This window comes from Oenanthe melanoleuca, chromosome 6 (assembly GCF_029582105.1).
Source record: "Oenanthe melanoleuca isolate GR-GAL-2019-014 chromosome 6, OMel1.0, whole genome shotgun sequence".
NCBI classification, from domain to species: Eukaryota; Metazoa; Chordata; class Aves; order Passeriformes; family Muscicapidae; genus Oenanthe; species Oenanthe melanoleuca.
The window spans coordinates 29884377-29905950 of NC_079340.1; the positions used below are offsets into that span (position 1 = coordinate 29884377).

A 21574-nucleotide genomic window follows, 5' to 3' on the forward strand; every position below is an offset into this window, starting at 1 on the left:
GGAATGGCGGCCGGGCCCGCCTCCCGCCCCTCACGGCTGCGCGCGCCCGCCGCCGCCATCTTGGGTGAGGGCGGAAGGGGCCGGCGCTGGGACGTGGCCGGGGCGCGGCGATGGCGGCGGGGAAGGCCGGGGGAGGCACCGGCAGCGGCAGCGGCACCAACCTGCTCTTCTCCTCCTCCGCCACCGAGTTCAGCTTCAACGTGCCCTTCATCCCCGCGCCGCCCGGCCCCGCGCTGCTGCCCGCGGGTACGCACAGAGGGAGGCAGGGAGGGACGTGCGGGGCTCTGTCACACCGGGAAGGGGCGGCGGGGCCGGGGGAGCCCTCAGAGCCCTCAGAGCCGAGCCGGGGCTCCGAGGGGGGCTGCGGGTGTTGGGGGGGCCGGTGGGTGTGGGCTCGGCCCGGCGCTGGGGCTCCCCGAGCCCGGTGTCCCTGACGGTTCCTCAGCAGAGACACTGCTCGGGATTACATTTTCCGCTTTCCGGCACTTCATTTCTTTTACTTCCCCCTGCTTAGTGCTTCTGAGTGTGGTTTTAACGCTGTGTCTAACGCTGATCGTCCTGCTTCCAGCTCACCGACAAGTCAGTGCTTCCATTCAGTGTGTACTTAATGTTCTCGTGTTTTTAAGCCTCTCTCTCATGTTATCTTCTGTTTTCCCTGTTTGAAAATAGCACATTAAGCAGCCACCTTAAATACCTTTGCTAATTTAATCCTTGTTCTAATATCCTTTTCTCCTAAAGCTTTAATGGTGTTCTCAACACACGCTTGTGCAATTTAAAATCTGATGCTCAGGCCGTTTCAGATAAAGGAATGGATTTTTCTGGGATTAAAGCTCAAAACATTAGAAATGCATCTAGGAACCAGATATTTCAAATTTTACTGTATTGTACATGTTGGGATTGGACTAATGACCTTTGAATGTATCTTTTAACCCACACTATTCTATGCTGAGTCTTCAAGACTTCGTTTCAAAACTGTTGTATCTTAGCTAAAATAAGTATTGATATAGCTGGAAATCTACTTCTCTGTAGATTTAATAAAATGTTTGCCAAATATGGCTTTGAAACAATTTTTAGATCAACTACATTTTTTGGATAGGAAGGATAAAAGTAATAAAATATTACTGTGGTATCTATTTACTAATTCTATTGTGCAATTCTCATAGTTTTTCTTTCATGCAAATATACATTAATTTTTCATTAAGAAAAGAAAACCATTTTAAATGCTGATCTGGTTGGTAGCTTTACACAAATGACTGTCCTGGCAATTTCCCGAACATTTTGAAGACAGCTGGGGATAAAATCTGATGGGATTTGATTAATGTGGTGGATCTTATACTCTCATGTGACTTAAAATTTGGTCAGGTGAGGATTCATGGATTTGCAGCTGGAGTGAATTTCAGTGTCAGAGGTTGTGCCCCATTCTGTGTCAGTCCAAGAAAGGCCCATGTCCTGTTAAATGTTCTGTTTCCATACTCAGGTCTACTCACCATCTGTCCAGCCAGCTGTTGTTGGGATCTTCTTGCTGATTAGAATATTTTGTATTTGGAATAATAATTTGAAATTGTGTAAAATGTAGTAAGAGTCAATCCAGGGATTTGATGCCTGACAGCCAACATCAGGGAGCTGTGTGCAGTCATTCATTTGTTTATCTGTACTCAGGAGTGAGTAGTTAGTGGTTTGAGCTCTGCAGTAAGATGCATTCTCTGGCTCAGGTGTGGGTGATGTAACCAATATATTTACTGTAGGATGGGAGGAGTGTTCCCAGTGAGGATGTGGACTAATGGCAGTTGTGGTTTTCTGGTGACAGTGAGTGTAGGGAGGGATGTACAGGAGGTTGACACAGGCACAGGTGAAGAAAGACTGTTCTGTGATTTGAGAGAGGACACGTCAGAGCTGTACACGCCTTTTTTTACATTTGTATGACCTGCTTGTTTTTACAACACAGTTCTTGCAAAACTAGAAAAAGTAAAGGTGAACAGTAATATTTTGTGTTGGAAAACTATATGTGCATACATATATACCTATAATGGTTTTTTTTGGCAACTTCATTTTGCAAGGAAAGCTGCACTTAGGCTAAGTCTCCAAAACCTGTTTAAAACAGGAGAACAGTAGGTGTTTAGTGAACATTTGTTTGCTGAAAGCCCTGAGAACTCTTGAGCACACTGCTGCATGTGTATGATGGCCTGACATGGTGAGGTGAAGTGCCTGCTCTGCTGCCAGTTTGGCAAAGCTGAGAGCTGACGGTGAGGCTTGCAGTGTGCTGCTCTCTGCCCCACACTGTTTATGAAATGTGAAAGGAAGGTGGATTTTATTGTTTAGAAACTGAGACCTTTTATTTAGTATAAATGGCTACTGCTTGCAGGTGGGAGATGATCCCCAGGCCTGACTTCACAGTGGTTTTGAGCCTAAGTGGTTTCAGCACTCCCCACACAGTGGCTCACACACAGAGATTTTGGGTTTGTTCCTCAAAGTGGGATCAGTGCTGGAAGTGAAAGCAAGAGGAATTGATAAATGCAGGCAATGCCTCAAATTGACACCATCTGCATAGACTAAATAAAAGATGATTAAAATAGTTCTTTTTAATCTTGGCAGCTGTTATTTATGATTAATTAATTAGAACAGCAGCTTCCCTAGGGAGACTACTCCATGGATTCCCCTGTACTCCCTTGATGCTCCCTATTACAGCTGTGTTGGCTGTGGATAAAGGCATTTGTGTTGGCTGCTCACTGCTGCAGAGACTCTTGGGGACTGAGCAGGAGAAGTGCTCTGTGCTGTCTCCCCACAGCCTGGGACTGTTTTATTGCCAGGCAGGTGAAACACTGCTGGTTTCTGCAGTGGCACTGACTCCTTGCAAGGTGCTGTTCCCTCAGGAGGCAGCACTGCTCAGGCCATCACAGCCTTAAGTGAGCTTACTGTGAGACCTCAAATCATGACAAACCTTCTTTATTCCCACTTGTTCCTAGATCACTGCAAAGTAGAAAACTGTGATTGATCAGGACCTTTTTTATTTATTTTCTCCATGCAACAGGGCATTCATGGCCTTGCATGTTTTTAAATCCTCTCCCCCATACAGTGATTTGAAGCTCTCACAAGATCTCTGGTGATCCTTTTGTTTTTGCAGATGATTCTGCAGATGTTGGGGAAGAGGACAGCTTCTTGGGTCAGACATCAGCCAGCCCCAACCCACCACAGACTTTCAGCTACTTCTCTCAAGTTCCCAGCAGCAGTGATCCCTTTGGGAGTATTGGGCAGCCACCTTTAACAACTGTTTCTACACCTGTTGGACCACCAGCCTTCTCCAGAACTCCCACCTCACTTCCACTCGTGTCTGGCTCCCAGGATGGGCAAAATGCCTTTTCACCACACATTCCCAAATCCCAGTCTTACAGTGCACCACCCACTTCCCAGGTGGGAATGGCACCTTACCAGCCCCCTCAACAGAGCTGTCCCCCACCTGCCAGCACTGCCCTGCCCACGGGGACCCCACAGCAGCCAGGCTACAACCCCTACAGGCACACCACCCTGAGCAGCAGGGCCAACCCCTACCTCACCCCACCCCAGCTGCAGCAGAGCCACCCCCCTGCCACAGCGTCCCCTGTGCCACCTGTGCAGATGTACCAGACACCCCCAGGGCCACTGACACAGGTATGTGACTCTTTTTGGCTACCACAGCAAAACAACTCACTGTCCTCTTTCAACTGCATATTTTATCTTTTGAAGATTTTTCTTCTCTGCAAAAAACCCCAGAAGAAGTCTTGCAGCATTTATAGCAGCAAAAGCTTTTCAGTAGAAGTAGCTTGGAACTGTTGTTCCAGGAAAACTTCCTGATCTTTGAAGTGAGTGTACCCTGAGGCTGTAGCTCTGTGAGCCTCTGGGCATCAGAAACAAAGCCAGTTGCTCTTTTCTGTGGGTTTCTGAGTTTGCTGAGCTGTGCTGCTGAATTTTTTGTGCCTCAGCTTTAAATCAGGTCATTTAGCCATTTCAAAGATATGGGCTAAAAATCTCTTTTCAAGCTGGTTTTGTTGGTGAAACCAGAACTTTTTAAAACTAAGTTGCTTAAAATTGTCAGCAAACTCTTTGAAACAAATTGGTTGAGGATTTTGTGTCATATAAAGCAATAATCTTCATTCTTTCCTACCTGCACAAAAGCATTATTAAAGTAATGCCAATGGGTTAATAAAACCTGGCACATTTGCCTTGAAAACAACAAAAACTGTTTTTCTTTTTGCCTGAGCTATTGCTATATTTCTGTTATCATGAATAAAGAATGTGAAGGTTATATTATGACAAAACACAGCAAAGGCAGTAGAACCTAAACAGTCTGAAGTTTTAGATTATGTAATTTCAGAACTTATGTTTGTTGGATTTTATATATTGTACAATATTTTGATGCCCTGTTTTTCCCCTTTAAATGTATCATTAACCAAGGCAGTTGGAACTGTTGACATCAGTTGCTTTTCGTTGTACTGACCAGGAGTTTTTTATACTTTATATGACATGAGCTTTATGGAGGCTGCAGAACCTTTCAAAATCAGTACTATTCTTGTACCACTAATGCTACATTTGAGTTTGAAATCTGCCTGTTCTGGTCACTTTGCAGGAAGAGAGCTATTGCTGAAGTGGTCACTCATTTAAATTGGGAGTCTTTATGCAAAAGCATAATTATGTGTAAATGAACAATGAGAAGAATGTGTTTTTATTTTCACGTCAAATTTTGTGGTTGTAAGAAACAAGTTCAGCTCAAGTTTTGAAAATTTAAGAGAATATTTGAAATCTCACTGATTTTAGGTAATCATGATGCTAAACCATGGCAGTTTTTAACAGTGTTTGTGGTAATGAAATTCACATTCTTTTTCAGTTTGAGAAGGTGTAAGTTCTCAAACACAAAAGTGGACAATATTTTTAGAATGGAAGGTGTAAGTTCTTGAGGAGGAAAACATGACAGAAATAAAGGTTCAGAGTATTCCCTATAGCAATGTATAGAAGAATGCTGTAAAAGCCCTGTGAGACTGAGGTGCTGAGCCCATCTCTTTTCAGTTTCCACAGTCCCAGCTCCAGCCTGCCAGGCCTGCAGGGCCCCTGGTCCCAGCCCCTCCTATGCTGCTGCAGAACCAATACGAGCCAGTTCAGCCCCACTGGTTCTACTGTAAGGAGGTGGAGGACAAGCAAATATGGATGCCATTCAGCATTCTGGATTCTGCAAAACTAGAGGAGGTCTATAATTCTGGTAAGTCCTGTCCTGTCCAGAGGTGAGCAGAAGGACTAAAGGAAAATATGGGGGTAATGCCACTCGTGTATGTGGCAGTAATAAGTAAGGTTTTGAAGATGTTTTTTGTGCCACTTAATTTACTCCACTGATGTCATCACTGCTTGATGCTGTAAGTGTTGAAATGTACCATCCCAAATAGGTATCAGATTTTCATATGGAGCTTGTTATTTGTGTCTTGGATTGCCTTTTTGTTAAACTGCAGTTATGGAATGAGTATTTGTATTTAGGAGGTTTTCCAAGCTTTTTGTTGTATGCAGAGCATGTAGAAATCATCAGAGTGTTACAAAGCTTCTCTGCCATGGTTGCCTGTCACTCCTGATGGCCTGATGCAGATGACAGGAGTGGCTGGGGCTGGCTGGGGGCGCAGAGCTGTGTCAGTGTGTAAGCAGGCGTGGCTGTGTGTCCCAGTCCAGCCCGACCCCGAGAGCGTGGTGCTGAGCACGGACGGCGGGCGCTACGACGTGTTCCTGTACGAGCGGCTGCGCAGAGCTGTGTACTGGGACGAGGAGCCCTCGGAGGTGAGGCGCTGCCTCTGGTTCTACAAGGGCGACAAGGACAGCCGCTTCGTCCCCTACACCGAGGACTTCAGTGACAAGCTGGAGGTCAGTAAGGCACAGGGACCTTGTCAGTGGTTGTGTTAGTCACCTTAGACTCGTTCTTTCTGTTTCATGAAGATGATTTTCAGATTTTCTGGAACGTAAGCAAATCCTGGAAAGAGGAGTGTCACATTGCCACATTGCTCCTGCATCAGTCCTGCACTGCTGGGACCTCAAATCTGCTTGTGTAGCTCTACACGTGACATTTTTATATAAAGAAAGTTATGTAAATTTTAACTCTTTTACATGAGAAGGTTGCCATGCTGATTTTGTGTAACTTGTTTGCTGTTTCAGGCAGAATATAAAAGAGCTGTAACTACAAATCAGTGGCATCGGCGTCTTGAATTTCCAAATGGGGAGACAATTGTTATGCATAATCCCAAGGTAATAGATTTTGGCAATTGTATCTCACAGGATTCATTAAGGGGGAGTGAGCAAATGGATGGAAGCATGAATTGAATGTGTCTTAGTCTTGCAGTCTTACCAGTTGGTTGTCCTGGGTGTGTGTGCTTGAAAGATGAACACTAAACTTGCTTCAATGTTCTGTCATGTGGTTGAAAGACAATGCTTTCTAAAACCTAAAGAGAATAAGGGTTTGCATAGTAAATATTTTGGCTATGTATAACTGGCAGCATATGGTAAGAAATTTGAATTAGTTTAACCTCAGTCTGTACCAAATGAAAGTTCATTAAAACAAAGGACTTTCATGTGGAGAAGAGCATTAATCTAGCTAAATAGTTTCTTTAAGGTGTGAGAAGGTTTCTGCTTGTGTTCAGACTGTAAGAAAGTAGAGCAGGACAAGCTTTAAAAGTTACTTTAAATACTCTGTGAACAGTCTCGTGATTAAAACTTGGACTTCAGCCTTACTGATCAATGCTGTTAACTGTTCACTTATCACAGATGCAGTAATTAATACATAGAACTATCTAAGGGCCAGAAAGGATCATGGTTGCTCCTACTTAAGTGTTTAATAATCCTGGTTAGGGAATTCTGTCCAGTAAAAATCTAGAGAAGGAACATTTAAACCACTTGCCATCATAAATACAAGTTCAGACTCGTCCTATAAAACAGCTGAATCACTGAATTCCTCACTTTTTAGCGTTTCTGGACTACTTCAGATGTTATTGTCCAGTAAAGCACTGCCCTTTTTTTTCCCATTTTCTCCTTGTGATAGAGTTATTGTATATCAGGTAGCGTTTAATTTCCTCACTTAGCAGTAATCTGCTAAGGAAGAGTGGATACTGGAGTCTAGGAAGGAGGAGCTTGAATAATGCTTGGCTGAAGAGCTAAAATAGCTCAGAACCACCGAGCAGGCTCAGCTGCTTCACCTAGTGGTTACTTTGAGTCATCTGTTTGCTTTTCACACTAATGAGGATTTTGTAGAAGAAAACATTTGATTTTCAGATGCAAGGTAAAGCAATCAAAGATATGTTAGATATGTTCAACCATGTGGTGCCTTCAGACTAACAGTATGATTCATGAGGGTTTCTGTGGTTGGAAATACAAATACAGCTGTATTTGTTGCAGGTCATAGTTCAGTTCCAGCCTTCTGCCACACCAGATGAATGGGGCACCACTCAAGATGGGCAGGCAAGGCCTAGGGTAGTGAAACGTGGGATTGATGACGACCATGATGAGATTCCTGATGGTAGGTGATGAGATTCCTGGTGCACTCGGGTCTGCACTGGGAGCAGTCAGTTTGGATCTGTGAAGAGCCTGGACAATAGTGGGTGGAGTGGCTGTGTGCTGTTTGTACCTGGAGTCTAAAGATTAAAGTTATTCCTTCAGCTCAGCTGCTTGATGAGGTTATCTGGTTTTGGGGAGTTTTAATCAAAGGAGTCCTGTGAGCTCTATGATGTCCTGAACCATGTTATGTAATAGACTTTATAAAACAAATGTGTATTATACTTGCTAGACTCTGAACTTCACTCCTGCAATACATATTGGTGCTCTGAATGTTTTCCTTTTTTTCTTTCTACAGGAGAAATGTCCCAAATTGACCATCTGGTATTTATGGTTCATGGCATAGGTCCTGTATGTGACTTGAGGTTCAGAAGCATTGTTGAATGTGGTAAGTTTGGGCTTGTATAATGAGCAGTTGTATTCTTGCTGTATAAATGAGCTACTCTCTCTAGCTCATATTCAGATAAGTATGTCTTTATAATTTGATTTTAAAGAAAAGTCTCTAATGTTAAGTTCAATTTTTTCATTATTATTTTCCAAAGGCAGAATCTGTGTTCTTTCTTGAAGGTTTAGTTATTACTAGTACTCAATATCACACTTGCAAGGTGATTTGGGTTTTAGGATGTGTGCTAAGGGGTTTCTTTGTTGATTTTTTTTTTTTTCTTTTTGTTCTTGTGGTGTGGGTGGATGTGCTTGTCCTTGCTCTGTATGGCGTGATTTTGTGTTTGCTTTTTTTTGTTTCTTAAATACACTCTGGTACAACTGAGTAAATCAAGAAAGCTCTGTCTGGTTATGGAGTAAACAGGCAGCCATTGTGAGATAAAGAGAAGCTTGCTAGAAAATCCACTCTAACAAAAATTTGTACTTTCTTATTGTTAAAATAGTAATACTTGAAAAGATTTTTGCAGTTTTCATCATTTGTATTCTGACTGACTGGGAAATTAAGGGGAAGGAGGGACTGTTTATGTGTTACTTGAGTATTGCAGCTATCAGATTTTCATTATTGTTTTTCTTCACAGTTGATGATTTTAGGACTGTTTCTCTGAAGTTGTTGCAGACTCACTTTAAGAAGTGTTTGGAGGAAGGCAAAGTGAGCAGGGTGGAATTCCTTCCAGTTCATTGGCACAGTTCTCTGCATGGAGATGCAACAGGTGTAGACAGGTGAGGGTGTTGTTTAATGTTGAAAACATCTTAAAAGCTGCTTTTTAACAGGTTATGGGAAGTGAAGAAAAAAAGTAGTTCATATGTTCTATGCTCTGCAGGCCAGATGAGTAAATGTATGACTGGATTAGAGAATTGCAGGGTTTTTTTAATTAACATTTTGATGAGGAGTATTTGGAAACTGGAAAGGTGTGAGGAATATTTATCTTGTTTATTTTCATGTACACAACTTTTCAGTACTGGATTTGCATGAGAGTAGCCAATGCATGATACTTGCTGATGAGTGTGTGTAGAGCTTGTGATCACAAGTATGAGCTGGAGAGCCTGGAGATGTTTTGTCCCTGAGGTGTGGACAATTTAGAGCGGAGAGTTTTCTATTCTTTTTTTTCCTGCAGTCTGATCGAGTTTGACCCTGGGAGTTATTTCTGAGGAAGGCATTGAGCCCTCTGTCCAGTCCTAGAGGAGTGCCTGAATTTTGATTAGGTGCTTGAGCTAAGGAGTTCTTTTTTTTGAAGCAAAATATATATTTGTGTAGGTGTGTTACAGCACTTAAAAATCTGTTTTAAAATCCTTTCCCTGTGCCTACCCCTGTGCTGTGACTTCACATTTCAAACTGTTTCCCTTGCTCAAAGCTGGGGAAGTAAAAATTGTGAGGATGGCAACTTATGCCACTTGAAGTGATGCTGATGTTCTCCAGACTGTTCTAGCTCAGTCAAATCACACTGCTTTCCTCCAGCCTTGGTGTTTCATTTGACCACTGCAGGAAGAGGAATCCTTATTCTGTTAATCAAACCAGGCAGCCTCAAGTCTATAGCAATTCCAGTGCAGCTGTCTTGACTCCAGGCAGGCAGATGGTGATGCCAGGCTTTTTCTTCAAAAAGAGAGTATTACCATTCTGTGATTCTAATTTTATATGTGAGTTCCTTTTTCTCTTCCACTTCAATCTGCTCACCAGACTTCCCTGGTACTTTATGAGAGCAGTGTTGGAATAGAGAAGAGGCTATTTCAGGCATCCTTTCAGCCTGGAGAGAAAAAAAAGGAGCTATATGTTTCTCAGATATTACAATCAGCAGGTAACATTAATGTGTGAATATGCAACGAGGCCAGAAGGCTGTGTGGGTTTTTAAAATCCCTTTAGAGACCCTTTCTGTAGCATTTACATTGCATTCATTTCAAAAGCTGACAAAGTCCTCACGAGTGTTTCTATAAAGCCTTTAATGCTTTTAACGATCCTGTGTTACCAGGAACATAAAGAAAATCACTTTGCCGAGCATCGGCCGCCTGAGGCACTTCACCAACGAGACGCTGCTCGACATCCTGTTCTACAACAGCCCCACCTACTGCCAGACCATCGTGGATAAAGTGGGCATGGAAATGAACCGCCTGTACGCGCTCTTCATGAGCCGCAACCCCGACTTCAGAGGGGGCGTCTCTGTGGCTGGGCACAGCTTAGGTGATTCAGGAATGCTGCTTTTATCCCAAATCAGTTCCTCCTTAAAGGGAGATGGCCCCTTTGTTATGCACAGAACTCAAATTAGCTGCTGGGGCATGGCTGTTTTTCAGAAAAGAGCTGACAAGCTCCTCTCAACAGCTGAGTTTATCAGGCTTTGAGAGAAAGTTAGGACTTCCCTTCATGAAAACTTAGTTTCTAATCTGTGCTTGTAAGTTCACAGGTTATCTGGTGTCTTGTTAGATGGGTGATGCCTCTGTATGAGAACCCCCACCTAGTAAAAGTACAGTCATTTTTTGGAAGATGGAGTGCTAGTTTGGACTGGAACTTTTCCTCCAGTTCATCAAGCAGTCTCAGGTGTTTAAGGAAAAACAGTTTAGTCATGGCAACTACATAAAGCATGAACAGGGAAGAAAAGGGGTTGCTTTTAGCTAAGAGTGATTATGTTCAAGTTAATATATAGGTATTTTAATTCAGCCATCTCTTTTGATCAAACTATACTGTGACGTTACTATTACATAGGAATCTTGCTCAAGATTTAGGGACAGGAAAACCTGATATTTTTCCCAAATCAACTCTAATTTCTCTTTGCAGGTTCCTTAATTCTATTTGACATATTGTCTAACCAGAAAGACTTGGCTTCATCAGTAAATTCTGGACCATTCTCTGGTGTTAATGGGAATGTGAAGGATGTGGCTGTTCATGATAAGCAGGTAATTTGCATGCTGGTCTTTCCAGGCCAATAGATCTGACATTTTCAGTCATTTTTTTTCTTAACTTTTCAGAATTTATTATCTGAACAAAGTTTGTGGGTTTTGATAGTACATTTAGACATGTTAATGGATAGGTGCTGTTTTGTAAATATTGTCATTTCTCAGGACAAATTAATTAGATCTCTCTTAAGTTCCAAATAGGCCAGTAATGAGATTTGATGGTGAGCATCAGCTTTGACCCTTGTGAACATGTAAATTGGTCTAACAATATCTAAGTGGTGGGGGAGATGTATAAAACGAGAAGAATCTGTGTTTAGACTAGAAATGTTGACCAGTTGTTTGAGGAATAAAATGAACCATTTTTGAGTGTTTTGTCTCATAGTAATTGTTAAATATTTATTTTGCAGATCTACTTTAGTTGAAAATCTGTATCCTGCTTCACTGAAAATGGATACATATTAATAATGTTTTTAAGAGAAAGTAGTTAAATGTGGTTTTGCTTGCTGCTTACTGGTTTTCCACTGTTAGAGGATGTGATTCTATTTCTGTGCTGTTTTGTTGAGATGACTGAAGATACCAGTTCCTTGGGCTCCTCCATTGCTACTTCTGCTGATGACCTCTGTGAGCCAGAAGCAGAGGAAGACGTTCCCACTCTGCAGAAGACTCTGGAAACGCTCAGTTTGTCAGAGTACATGAGCACCTTTGAGAAGGAGCGCATCGACATGGAGTCTCTGGTACAAAAATGTGCACTTGACTTGTCGGGGTTGCCAGGGTGTGGAGGTTTATGTTTGGGTTTTCTTGTTGCTTTGTTTGTCCTTTCAGTTCTGTGGCCGTGAGAGCAGTTGCAACGATAAGATCATCAATGCATGACTTGAAGACTGAATGTTCTACAACTCTTGTTTTTTCTTGGTGTGGTGCATCCTCTCAGTTATATTAAGGCACTTCGTGTCATATCTTTTTAATTTGTATTTTCTGTAGCTTTATGAGTTGACTTAACAAATTCAGAAGTCATTGCCAGTAAGAAATTACCCATTTTACTAGAAAAATTGTAAGAACTTTTTCTACTAGAAAGATATGTTTTGATGTGTGTGTTTGGTGTTTGTTTCTTTAGCTCATGTGTACAGTTGATGACCTGAAGGAGATGGGAATCCCTCTTGGACCAAGAAAGAAAATAGCTAATTTTGTAAAAGACAGAGCTGCCAAGCAGGTAAATACACTTCAGGATTGAAATAAAAAGTTGTTCAGCAAATGTAACCGACTTCCTTGCTGTGGAGTAGCTTCTGTTCTTGAACAGTCTTGTTAACATCTGGATATATTGAAGGAATTTTGACAACTGTGAAATTAACTTTTTTTTCTCCTTAACTTTAAAACTTTTCTCAAAAGGAACAGAAGAAGGCAGTAGCAGAAAAGAAAGCTGTGCTGGCTGCCACACTCCAGACTCAAGAAGAGACCCAGAAATCAAAAGAGGCAGTTTCTTCTGTCTCACCTTCAGAGTCTGGTCAGATGAACTCAAAGAGGAAGCTCCCAGTTGGTGCATCTGTGTCTTCTGTGAACATTGACTATGAGTACTTTGAAGTTGGAACTGGCCAGGTGAGACTACGTAGATCTCAATGATTTGAACAGTTTAAGGGATTTGATCAATCCTCTATTTTCATTATATTTTCTTTTATGCTGATGACCTTTTGCTACTTCCTTTGAAGCTGACAGTTCTGAGAGATGAAGTGTCTGATTTCTGTCTGGTAGGTTTCTGTGGTTTACAGCGCACTGGACTTTGAACCAGATATTTTCTTTGCTCTTGGTTCCCCTATTGGTGTGTTCCTTACTGTGAGGGGTGTGGAGAAGATTGATGAAAACTACAGGCTCCCTACCTGCAAGGGGTTCTTCAATATCTATCACCCAGTGAGTAGCCGTGCTTTTGAGATTTGATTTTAGTTGATGTAGATGACAAAAAAGGCAGAATATTAAGTTTTACCTTCAGAGCATTACACCTCTTGTTCCTGTATGTACATTTCCCAAAACACTTCCAGGCATGGGTTGTTTTGATAATATTTGCCTTGTTTCTTTTCTAAATTAAAGAAGTTTTTTTGGGGGGGAGTTGTTTGAGTGTTTTCATTAGTATGAGGCCACTCTTTTAGATTTTTGTGGAATATTTGTATTTTTACATGCAGTGTTTGCTGTCTCATTTTGTTTAAAAGTTCAACGCTGATAGAAATTGAGTGCAAGGAAATCTTGCTGTTGTGTTTCCTCAGAATCTCCTTCTGTAGGAGAAAGACCAAAGTAGTTAATGAACCTGCTTAATACGTCATGAGCTCAATTTCTGTAAATTCAAATAGTGCAGAATTCAAAAATGGTTGTCTATAGGGATTTTTTTACTGAAATATGATAATTAGAATAATTTTAAAGGTAACTAAATGTTAATGTGTTATCTCTTAACAGCTTGATCCAGTAGCCTACAGGTTAGAACCAATGATCATTGAAGACATGGATTTAAAACCAGTTCTCATTCCACATCATAAAGGCAGAAAAAGACTTCATCTGGGTAAAAAGAAAACTTACTTCATATGGATCCTATTCATTTGCTCATCTGATGCATTAGAATGTTGTAAGATTTTAAGAGACTAATGAATATCCCTGGATATCTGACTCCATATTTTTCCTAAATCAGATGTGATTCCACACAGCCCCTAAGCTGGGCATTCACAATTTCATTCAAAAATAGTAATCATATTTCCTCCAGCTTTAACCTTCTCATTCCCAAAGTTCAGTTAAAAAAATTGCTGTACCTTGCTTGATCACCTTCATTTCTAAGAAGCTGTGGAGCAGAAACTAAATTTATTGGTGTCCCTAATGTCCACCATGATGTGTTTAACCAGAGTGTGTTCAGTGTTGGAAACCCTGAGAGAAAAGGAGGTTCTGTAGCCATTGGAGGGCAGACTGATTTTGTTACTCATGGGTGCACATCAGACCAAGGTGCTCTATTTAGGTTTTGCACATCTAATAAGGAAAGTCAGTTTTGCTGTTGTGCAAATTCACAGAGCCCTCCTGAAAGCCTTTTTTCAGGCACTTGTAGGAATTCTGCACCACCTGTCCTTTGGATTGTCCATTAGAGTGAGTCTGCTTTGCTAGACTACACGATACTTGTTTCAGGTTACAGCTCCAAAAGTGTGTATGGTATAGGAGGAAAATATGGTCTGTTGCTCCTTACTGTGTTTACTTTGATGTAGGTGGATTCATTGACCCATTCAGTAAGAAGTCAATTGTGTATTAATTGTATTTCACCTAATCTTCTAAAATTAAACAGAGAAGCAAGAAGCACAAATTTTGACATAGCAAGCCTGTTTCCCCTGGTAATTGGGATGTTTATTGAATAGAACTTCATCATTCTGGTTTTAGTTGGTAATTTGAAATCCTCCTGAATTAAATTTTTAATTAGTTTTTTTTTTCTTTCTCAGAGCTGAAAGACTCTCTGTCTCGTATGGGATCTGATCTGAAGCAGGGCTTTATTAGCTCTTTGAAGAGTGCATGGCAGACCCTTAATGAATTTGCACGTGCTCATACATCTTCAACCCAGCTGCAAGCAGAACTGGAGAAAGTAGCTAACCAAATTAAAGAGGAGGAAGAAAAGCAGGTGGTGGAAGGTATGTGGACACATTATTGGCTTTTCTGTAACTTACATGTCTCAAATAAATTGACATGAGTATCCCAGTGACTGCTTGCTTTTGTTTTTCCTGACTGTTAAGGAGGTCTCTCCTAAATGCCAGGTTCCCACCAAAGCTGCTCTGTCACTCTCCTTCTCAGCTGGGTTTGGGAGAGGAATTACAATGAAAGCTTTGTGGGTTGGAGTGAGTTCAGGGAGAGATCACTCAGCAGTTCCTTCTTAAGAAAACTGTTTAAACTTTTAGGAAAGAAGGAAGCCTATAGTTCAGTAACCTTTCTGAACCATGCTGGGTTGTTACTATTGTCTTATCACAAACATGTGGAAATTACAGCAGGAAAAATGGGTGATATTTCTTAAATATAGTCAAGCAGGCTGTGCTTGAAAATAATTTAAATCTGAAACTCTTTGATTTTAGCTGAGAAGATCACTGAAAGTCCAGACCCTCCAAAAGATGAAGATGTTTCAGTGAAGGTTGGGATGCTAAATGGAGGGCGTCGCATTGATTATGTTCTACAAGAGAAACCAATAGAAAGCTTCAATGAGTACCTGTTTGCTTTGCAGAGCCACCTGTGCTACTGGTAAGGGCAAACATCTGTGGTTCCAGAAATACTGCCTAAAGTACACTGTATACGTGATTGTCCAGGACTGTCAGGCTCAGGGTGTTGTGCTTTGATGTCAGTAGTTGATAATCCAGTTTCAAAGTAAAATCCTGCGTTAGTGCACAGTGAACAAATCTGTTTACAATAAAGACATTCCACACTGTTCTCTCGACCTTGGACACTCCAAACACATTTTCAGCTACTGTCATTTTCAAAACAAGGAGAGCTCTGAAAGCATTTTCACTACTGTAGTTTTTCAAATAAAACTGTTCTCAAATTTTATTAGATTTTTATTAGATTACAATAAGTGGTAAAATTTATTGCTTCTTCTGGCAGAGCAAAGGATGTGTGAAGTATATTTAACACCACACCTGTGTAACAGCCAACCTTGGGTGTCAGCTGTGAGCTGTGCAAAGTGATGTTGGTGAGGGAGGAGTGACTGGTCTCTCATTTTGAGTTCAGCAGGTGCTGGACAAAGAGTGCTCTACATTCTTTCTGAAGGTTTTGATTTTCAGTATGTAATTTTCAGCAGGCATTTTTTTCAGAGGTTCAGATAGCTCTGAAGGCATTTCCTGAAGGGTCTCATTAGAGCCATCATCACTTCCCCGGGGAAGCTCAGCCCCTGCCAGAGGAGGGGTTACTGGTACTGTGAGCCCTGAGCTCTGTCAGTATCACCCGCTGGTGGCAGTGCCGATCCACAGGCAGGGCTGAAGCCATGGCAATTCCTTCCACAGGGTGGCAGCCCATCACTGCCAGGACTTTAAAAACTTGGTACTTTGAGCTGGTTTTGTCATTCGAGTAAGGAAGATAAGCACAGTGATTAATGGCCCAAATAGGAGAGCATTTTTTTCCTAAGGAATAGTGGGAAAAGCTTTAAATGAAATGCTCTGAGTGTTGGAGAGATTAGAGCTTCTGTGTTGGACCTTCTTCTTGCTTGTTTGCTGCTTATTTAATGCAGAGACCATCAAGTAATGTCTGTGCTGAATTGTGGAAAATATATGTAGTCCCTTAGCTTGCATGTTATGTTCCTCACATTTGGAGGATCACAGTTCTGACCATCTAAATCTCCTTTACTGGTTCCATATATAGTTTATTTTAAAAACCACAGGAAACTGCACCCATCTAATAACTCCTTCATCTCTGGAACTTTGTGAAAATTTGCCTGTTTAACGTAATTATTTTTTATGTTGGTATTGTTTATGTGTGTTTAAATAGCATTTTATAGATGAAGAAGAAAATTAAGTCTGTTCATGTTAACTTTAAATTTAGATAGCCCAAAGCTTTGATTTTTGAAAAGAGGAGGAAAAACAGCCACTCTGAACATGGCACTTGAGTGAAATTAATCTATAAATTATTTGAGAGCTATCTAACATTTTAGTAGTAAGGAAGGGAGGAAGACTATGGGTATTTAACATAGTCTGTTTACAATTAAGGGCCTGCCAGTTAGAGAGGAATTAAAATATTGCTGCTAGAACTGGTCTAATTAATGGAGTGGGACAGAATGAGTAGAATGAGTCATGGAATGTATTCAGGACAGTAATAAGTTATTTGAGGAGATTAAGACAAAGAAGTAACATCAAAGAAGTGGATAGAGGAGGGGATTTGGAGTTGCAGCATAGGAAGTTAGGGAGGACAGGAAAAAAGCTAAATACATAGGATAGGGTTGATAGCAGAACTAATTCAAAACTTGTGTAGAATTACAGCTTGAAGGAACTTGGTAGAGGTAAGGCCATCTTCATGAAAAATAAATACTAGGCCAAAGGTTGTGCAAAGTTTTTAGAGAGCTGAAATAGGATGGAATGTGACTTAGGAGAAATAGAAGATGGACCATACTGAACTAACTTCTTTCTTTTTTTATCCTTCTCTTTTTTCCTTTTGTTTAATTAATTTCATGCTTCGTAGGGGATCTGAAGACACTGCCTTGCTGTTTCTCAAAGAGATATACAGGACCATGAATATCAATCCTGAGCAGCCACAGCATTGATGTATAAAAACATGAATTTGTAAGTTTGCTCTAATGTAACTAGTGTGCTCATATCAAGTTCAGCTGCACCTTAGATGTCTTTATTTTCCCTTTCTCCCCTGAAGTTTAAATTACAGAGCAAACAGCCATAAAATGTCATTTTGATTGCAAAAACAATTTCTAAACTTGAATGCAGGGGAAGCCTTTGAATTCTTAATTTCATTCCCTGAAGATATCTGCTGTTAGTGCTTTTGGTACTGGATAATAATTGCAACCACAAATACAACAAAGTATGATCTCTCTATTCTTTTTCTTCTTCTCTCAGTTCTTTTGTTCAGTGAATGTTCAAGAATAGGAAAATTTGGTGAAATTATATGATGAAACCTTATTTGCAGTGCAGTAGATTAAAGAACCCCAACAGTGTTTCACTGCTGTAATGTCCATTTTGGATTGGTTGACCAATGGTGCACATTTACCAGCAAAAGCTGTTTGTCTCCTAAGAAGGTGTTAAACATTGCTATTGATAAATTAATGAGACCCTTGCATAGGTCAGTATTTTATTATCTTTGTATAGATTAAGAGTTTCAGTAGAACAAGTGAAATGACACAGCATGCAAGTTTGCTTTGAAACAAAATTAAATACACATGATAATTGAGTATCTTAGAGCTGAAATATTCTTGCAGGTATTCTTATTTTAAGATGTAGGTTTCCAAACTGAGGATCTGTATTGTACCAATTTGCATGACTGGATGTTACAGAAAACAAGGTGCTTTCTTTTGAGAGGCAAGGAAGAAATAATATGCACCTTGCCTTTTTGGAATCATACAAGATAGTTTCTGATGTATTTCTCCATTTTCAGAAGAGCTGATAATGTCAAGGTACATAAATACCCAGCATGAAGAGAAATGCTTGACATTTCAGAGGAAGATTTTAGGTATCTTTCATTGCTACCATACAGTTTGAGTACTCTTTTGTAACAGAATGCTTCTGATGGTCAGTTGATAGCAGCTTTTTTAAAATAAAATGTCAAGGCTGATCAAATGCATTTCTTTAAAGCGTGGAGAAGTAAAAGGAAAAAGGCACCAGCTGGCTGCACAGCTCTGACAGTGCTGTATCAGTCATCACAATGGCTTATGCAGAGTCTCAAGTCACAGTTGCAGAATTTTTTCCCTACTTCTATGTCTTTATGATGGCTCTGGTTGAAATCATATGAATCTCATTGCAAAGGAAATGCCTTTAGCCTCATTACAGGGGGGAATGGGATGTGATGATTTATCAGTGCAGAGCTCAGAGGAGCTTGTTGCTCAGCTGCAGCAGACACTGGGATAATTGTTTTTTTTTCATTGAGAACTACACAGTTGGGGAACAGCTTAGCAGGATGTCACACAGCAAAGCACAGAGAAGTCTGTAATTCCATCAGGAATTCCTCAGAATGTCCCTCAGCACTGGCTTGACTGGACAATGTTTGGGACTGGGATTCAGATACCAGAGGCTTAGATGGGAAGGCAGAGTGCACTGAAGTGATGTCTTGGGAAGGCTGCACACCACGAGACCAGGATCTTTTCTACAGGACATGAGCTTTTACATGAGCTGTGCAAAATATTATCACATCACAAGGAATCTGGAAGTACTAAAGTGGAAAATTCTCCCCCACTGTTAGCAGTTGTGTTTTTTTTCTCTTTTTTATCTATTCTTTTAAAACCTTCAAACTTGAAGGGCGGCAGTGTGAAGTTAATTATCCAGTAGTGCCTCTGACAGCACCATCCATTTTATTTTGTATGAGTGACTTGATTTAGCCCTTTTAGACCATCTTGAAGCTGCTCTTTGTGAAACAGTAGTGTAAGGTTTCATGTAAACAATGGAAAAAAGTGCACCAGCAGATTAGACCGTGGGCATATAAACTATCACCATCCTCACTAGGATAATTGATTACCACAAGCTAAAGAATCTTAACAGCTGGTTAAAATGTTTAATGAATGACACCCTATTAGCAGTTGTGAGCTTTCTCTGTTTGCAGTTGTAATTGGCAATTTGTGTCCACAGAAAGTACATTTCAGAGGCTTACTGTATGAAAAGTTTGATTAAAAACGTGTATGGATTTTGAGATATTTTTGAGCCCTCTTGAATTGAGTGATGGCATATTTGATTTGATAGTACTGCTGCAGGAATAGAAAACCTGATAGATTTCCTATTTCCAATATGTCCATGTTCTGTTCTCTCTGCACAGCCATACAGACCTGGTGAAAAACCCTCTGAAGAACATCTGGTATTTTCATAGTTGCATATGACAGGATAAGCATCAGAAGTTTTTTTTCCTGCCAGTCCAGAACTTGCTGGGATTCTACCTTCTTGTGTCACTTCAAGCAAACTTAAGTTATGAGATGATCAGCACTGTCATTCAGGAGATGGATGGAATGACACACTTGTAATCTTAAATCACTTCAATTCTCCCATTGCCAAATAAAAGGTGATTGAAGAAGGTTTTTTTGGCATGCAAATCATAACTTCTCTCCTTCAGCTCTCCTGTCTCAGCTGGCTGCCAGACATGCTTTGCCTACCAAGGCAGCATGTCCTTAGTAGAAAGGACTTGATGAGAAACAGCAATAATCTACTTTTCTTGACACATTTGTTTGTCCACCTTTAAATATGAACTGTGGTTATAACCATCTTTAATACAGATTACACAAACAAGTTCATATTTACTAAAAACTAGCAACCAGAGTAATTTTCTTACTATTGTAAGTGTGATGGAGATTATTTTATAAAGACCTTTTTAAGCCTCTGTTAAGAGTTCTATTGTGGCTTTTTTTTTAAGTAAAAATGAACCTTTGACTTTGAAAATATTAGAAGTCAGTTACAGCTAGTTCAGTGTTCACATATCCTGAAATGAGGAACGATTTAAAATGACATTTTGATCTGGTAATTATAGAATCACAGACTATTCTAAGTTAATTAAGGCAATTTTAGTGAAATTAGGCTGCAGTTGTGAGAATTAAAACACTTACCTTGACCTTGCAGTTTAACATCTCAGAACAGTTACTGTAAATAGGAACCTGAAGCTTATGGGTGCTAGATAATAATCTAGATCCAGCCCTGCAATCCAGACTCCATTTTCATGTAGTGAGGTTGAGGTGAGTTAGGTATTGTGAAACCCTTGGAATTCATGTCTGAATACTGAGCTGTTGTAGCTTTCCTCTGGCATCAATTTACACACACATTGTGACTTTCCTCAATACTAGTGGCTTAACCTTTTTCCTGACTATTTGCCTCTGTTATTGCAGTAAACAGATTTTGAAATGCAGTATGATTTTTTTTTTCCTTGATATATGTAAAATACACATTATTGTGTATATAAACTCATGGCTGTAATTAAAATTACCTTACTTCCAGTGGGTCTTTACAACAAGGTTTTTTATTTAATCACAAAAAATAGCTTGGAGGGTTGCTTCGTCCAACTTCCCTGCTTAGGGCCTTGTTCAAGGCTGGAGATCCTTTTCCTCTCTGGCCTTGTTGTAATGTTTGACTAGTAGGATTGCCATTTTTTTCCTAATACACAGTTGAAAGTTTTTAGGTGGAGCTCGAATCTGTGGCCTTTTGTCCTTTCTCTGCATCTTCAAGAATAACATCTCTGTCTTCTCTAGTACTCACATTTGATGTTGAGGACAAGATTTTCCTGTTTGGCTTCTCAGGACCCAGCAATTCCCTTGGCATCTCCTTGCCTGCTGTGGGCTGTGACCCTCTAGTGAGTCTTGGGGCTTCCCACTGAACTGGCTTTCCAAAATCCTTCTTGCTCTGGGAGCAAGTTTGCCAAGCAAACTTTTTATCCTAAACAGATAACTGTCTTTGTATCTTTATAAATTACCCTCTCAGACAGAATTTTTTGAAGTTTTACAATGTCCTTTGTTAGTTAGAATACAGATTTTTTAAAAATAATATATACACAACAAAACCCCGTGACCACTGGCCTCATTTTCATGTTAACTATCAGAGTGGAGGGTTATATACACTTGTATTTATCAACTCTGTGCCACACTGAGCAGTCTGATGAGTTTGCTTAAATTGCATTTTAAGAAGGTGCTGGGCTTTGACACATCCCCTTGGGAGGGGACAGCAGCACCAAGAACAGTCAGATTTGGTGGGTGTGTGAGAGGACCCTGGCAAGGAGCTGCCTTTGCAATGGAAGAGGGAACAGGAGGATTCTGCAGCAATGAGGAGCGTCTGGAGTGCAGGAATTGGTTTGGGAATATGGCATAAAAATTAGTCCTAGTTACAGAAACAAAAAATGGGATGCAACTACAGTAACAAGCCATTCTTACATCTTAAAAGCAAATGGAAGTATAGACATAAAGGAAGGAAAATGACTGTAACCTATGGTTAAAAAAGAAAAATAGAGTTTATAGAGTGATTTTAAATCTGCTACAAATGAATACTTTGCTTCCTCAGCAGAAATCTTTAACACACATCATACACAGCACAGCTTC

At 40.5% G+C, this 21574-nt stretch overlaps 1 protein-coding gene across 1 annotated transcript; it reads left to right on the forward strand.

Annotated features, from left to right (window-relative positions):
- The first annotated feature begins 62 nt into the window (after nucleotides 1–62).
- SEC23IP (SEC23 interacting protein) lies at nucleotides 63–20482 on the forward strand. Its single transcript, XM_056494287.1, has 19 exons — nucleotides 63–246; nucleotides 3122–3645; nucleotides 5038–5227; nucleotides 5678–5871; nucleotides 6160–6249; nucleotides 7393–7513; nucleotides 7847–7936; nucleotides 8568–8709; nucleotides 9954–10162; nucleotides 10754–10872; nucleotides 11436–11606; nucleotides 11984–12079; nucleotides 12256–12462; nucleotides 12616–12771; nucleotides 13309–13411; nucleotides 14325–14510; nucleotides 14946–15108; nucleotides 17032–17132; nucleotides 19321–20482. Exons 1-18 carry the CDS (start codon nucleotides 111–113, stop codon nucleotides 17111–17113), a joined length of 2979 nt encoding a protein of 992 aa, XP_056350262.1. The 5' UTR covers nucleotides 63–110; the 3' UTR covers nucleotides 17114–17132; nucleotides 19321–20482.
- Nucleotides 20483–21574: the final 1092 nt, after the last annotated feature.

Coding starts and splice junctions, on each gene's coding strand:
- SEC23IP (XM_056494287.1), top strand. CDS start 111: ATGGCGGCGGGGAAGGCCGGGGGAGGCACCGGCAGCGGCAGCGGCACC. Junction 8,710..9,953: donor GATGCAACAGGTGTAGACAG/GTGAGGGTGTTG, acceptor CTGTGTTACCAG/GAACATAAAGAAAATCACTT. Junction 12,772..13,308: donor TCTTCAATATCTATCACCCA/GTGAGTAGCCGT, acceptor ATCTCTTAACAG/CTTGATCCAGTAGCCTACAG.